Source organism: Lolium rigidum, chromosome 7 (genome assembly GCF_022539505.1).
Source record: "Lolium rigidum isolate FL_2022 chromosome 7, APGP_CSIRO_Lrig_0.1, whole genome shotgun sequence".
NCBI lineage: Eukaryota > Viridiplantae > Streptophyta > Magnoliopsida > Poales > Poaceae > Lolium > Lolium rigidum.
In genome coordinates, this window is record NC_061514.1 from 74,014,849 (window position 1) to 74,017,932 (window position 3,084).

The 3,084-nt window shown below is 51.6% G+C and overlaps 1 protein-coding gene across 1 annotated transcript; it reads left to right on the forward strand.

Annotated features, from left to right (window-relative positions):
* The first annotated feature begins 825 nt into the window (after positions 1–825).
* Positions 826–2,618, forward strand: LOC124671534 (protein YABBY 5-like). The gene is made up of 7 exons (XM_047207900.1): positions 826–957; positions 1,043–1,219; positions 1,327–1,525; positions 2,009–2,057; positions 2,166–2,241; positions 2,362–2,436; positions 2,523–2,618. The coding sequence occupies exons 1-7, from the start codon at positions 826–828 to the stop codon at positions 2,616–2,618; spliced, it is 804 nt and encodes a 267-aa protein (XP_047063856.1).
* Positions 2,619–3,084: the final 466 nt, after the last annotated feature.

The following is a 3,084-nucleotide window of genomic DNA, read 5'->3' on the forward strand; positions in this document are numbered from 1 at the left end:
TTGAATCCTTGTGTTCGCGCGGCGTCTGCTCGACTGTTGTTGGGAGGAAAGCAACAAATGCGGCAGGTTGAGTAGTACAAAGATTACACAGTGATGACGGACGGAGGACAACCGATCGGGTTCGACCGAAACAGGACCGCGGCACTGTGTAGCGACGACGAACGTGTCAAAATTGCGACCAGACCAGACCACATCAGGGAACGGAACGGGGCACCCAGACGGGCCGGGCCAGCGCGCGATCCCCACCGCGCATTCCGGCCCTGCCCGCTTTTCAGAAGGAACAGTCGCAAGATGCTAGCTACCGGACACAGACAATGGCGGCCACTGTTCCCCGGCCAGAGAGAGAGAGATGGGAGACTGGACGCTTTGGCTTTATTGCCCCCCTCGCCTTGCCCAATCTGCCCCTCTCCTCTCCTCTCTCACTCACTCGCGAGCTTGCACCGCACACACACACATGCCATTGCTCTTCCCGGCTTTCAAATCAAATCAGATGAGCAGACAGAGGCAACAACAACAGATCCGAGGATTTCTCGAATCGGGCATGTCAATCAAATCCATCAGGAGGAAGGGACTCACTCACGTACCCATCAAATCAAATCAAATCCATCAACCCGACAAACCATACCATACCATCCATCCAATCCAATCCAACGGGGGACCAAGCCCCACTCACTATATAAACCCCTTTCCCTCCTCCTCCTACCCCCATCTTCCTCCCACTCCCCACCACTCTCTCCTGCTCATACCATCAAACCAACACGCGCGCTCGCAGCTCGCAGGTGGTGGGGTGAGAGAGACCCAAGTACTGTGCTTCCTTCCACCATGATGTCGCCCGCCGAGTCCGAGACCAGCTGCTTCTTCCTCCCGGACCACCACGGGGAGGAGCAGCAGCAGCCCTTCACCGAGCAGGAGCAGCTCTGCTACGTCCACTGCAACTTCTGCGACACCATCCTCGTGGTACCTCCCATCGATTCGAGCATGAATCTTTCGTTTGTACTGTGTTCTCCAAATTAATCCATCTGACTATCTTCTATTTCTCCAGGTCGGCGTGCCCTGCAGCAGCCTCTACACCACCGTCGCCGTGCGATGCGGCCACTGCGCCAACCTGCTCTCCGTCAACCTCCGGAACCTCCTGCTCCCGCCGGCCCCCAACCAGCTCCCCTTCGGCCAGCCGCCGCTCCTCTCCCCGACCTCGCCGGCATCGCCGCACAGCCTCCTCGTACGTACCCACCCACTCATCTTTCCTCTATTTCTACTTTCCAACTTGAAAACCGAGTCTTTGAACTGATAGCATTCACGTTGCTGTTAACTCGATCGATCCTGCAGGACGAGATGTCGTCGTTCCAAGCGCCGTCCAACCTGCTCACCGACCAGCCCAGCCCCAACGTCAGCAGCATCACCAGCAGCAGCAACAACTGCGCCGTCAACACGCCGGCCATGTCCTCCATGATGCCGCCGCCCAAGAAGGCCGCGCAGAGGGAGCCGCAGCAGCAGCGGAGGAGCGCCTCATCAGCGGCGGCCAAGAGTAAGTCCCACTCCCAGCCAAGCTCACTTCTCCCTCTCAAAAGCTAGCTGGTCTCCCTTCTTCTTCCCATGTTATTGTACCAGTCAAAGGAGCAGCTGCATGCGTGTCCACGGAGAGCTAGCTCCGGCGGGCGCGAGCTTGCATGTGCAGCCGCACTGTTCTTGGTAGCACGCACACAGCTCCTCCTTATGCATTTTGTCCCCCTTTTTAGAGGATTCCTTTGGGGTGGTCAATCGAGTTTTCGAGTGGAAGTGATGCCACAGGCCAGTTGAATAGTTTGCTCACCAGCTCAATAGTATATCTTGTCCGTGGAGAAAAGGAATTTGCCCCAAACTCCAACGTTAATGTACCCACACAGTGCGGGATACTATAGCTAGCAGAGCGTATAACTTAAAAAAAATACAATGATGATATTTAGGGGAAAGAAACAAAACTTTGTCTTATGTTTGTTAACTCTGCTAGCTGCTTCCCGTGATTCTGCAGATCCAGAGAAGCGTCAGAGAGTTCCATCCGCATACAACAGATTCATCAAGTTAGTGATCCGTGCTTCTCCTCTCCTAATCATTTTAGTTTCCTGTTTTAACATGCATCCTCTGACATACTGCACACGCATGACTGGTTTCGGTTGCTGTATATGTAGAGACGAGATACAGCGTATCAAGGCCAACAATCCAGACATCACCCACAGGGAGGCTTTCAGCGCAGCTGCCAAGAATGTAAACTTCCTCTTTCTCTCGTTATCAAACATTTTGATCCATGTGAATCGGGTTCGATATTTGATGAATCCAACACTTTCTGTATTAATTTATCATCGATCTCCTGTCTGCATGCATCAGTGGGCTCATTTCCCGCACATCCACTTCGGTCTGATGCCCGACCAGGGCCTGAGGAAGACCGGCATCCAAATCCAGGTACTTAAACGGAACCTGAAGCATAATCAAGGAGAACGAACATAAGCCTGAGCAGCACTTCTGATGATCTCTTCTATGTTTTGCAGGACGGACCTGCCGGGGACTGCATGTTCTTCAAGGACGGTCTCTACGCAGCGGCCGCCGCCGCAGCGGCATCTAGCATGGGCGTCACTCCCTTTTAACGTCCGCCATAAAATATAATTCCTTTGATTTAGATTCTAGCTAGGATGCTGTAGGATCATGAGATCATGAGATGTATTGTATCTACTATTACTCTTCTAGCTTTCCTTGTTTCTTCCTGTCTTAATTTGGTCCTTCGCTAGCTGGTCATATTCGCTTTGTCAGCCTCGGAGGTCGCTGCGTTTAGCGCGTCTTATCTCATGGACAAAGTTCTAGTTGGCGCACATCATCGGTTTAGTTGGCTAAGTAATCATAATTGCTACATTTGGCTTTCTTCTGTCTGCAGAAAAATTGGACACACGAGGTGTCTACTCCTATATATTCTAGAAGATCTTTATCAAAAAAGCATATGCTAGAAGATTTAGGATATCACTAATGAACCAAAATTTTAAAGTTTCTAGTGTCATGCTAAAATTAGGTATTTTTGTGAGGTCGTGGATGAAGAATTAACCACTCCTATTAGCTCAT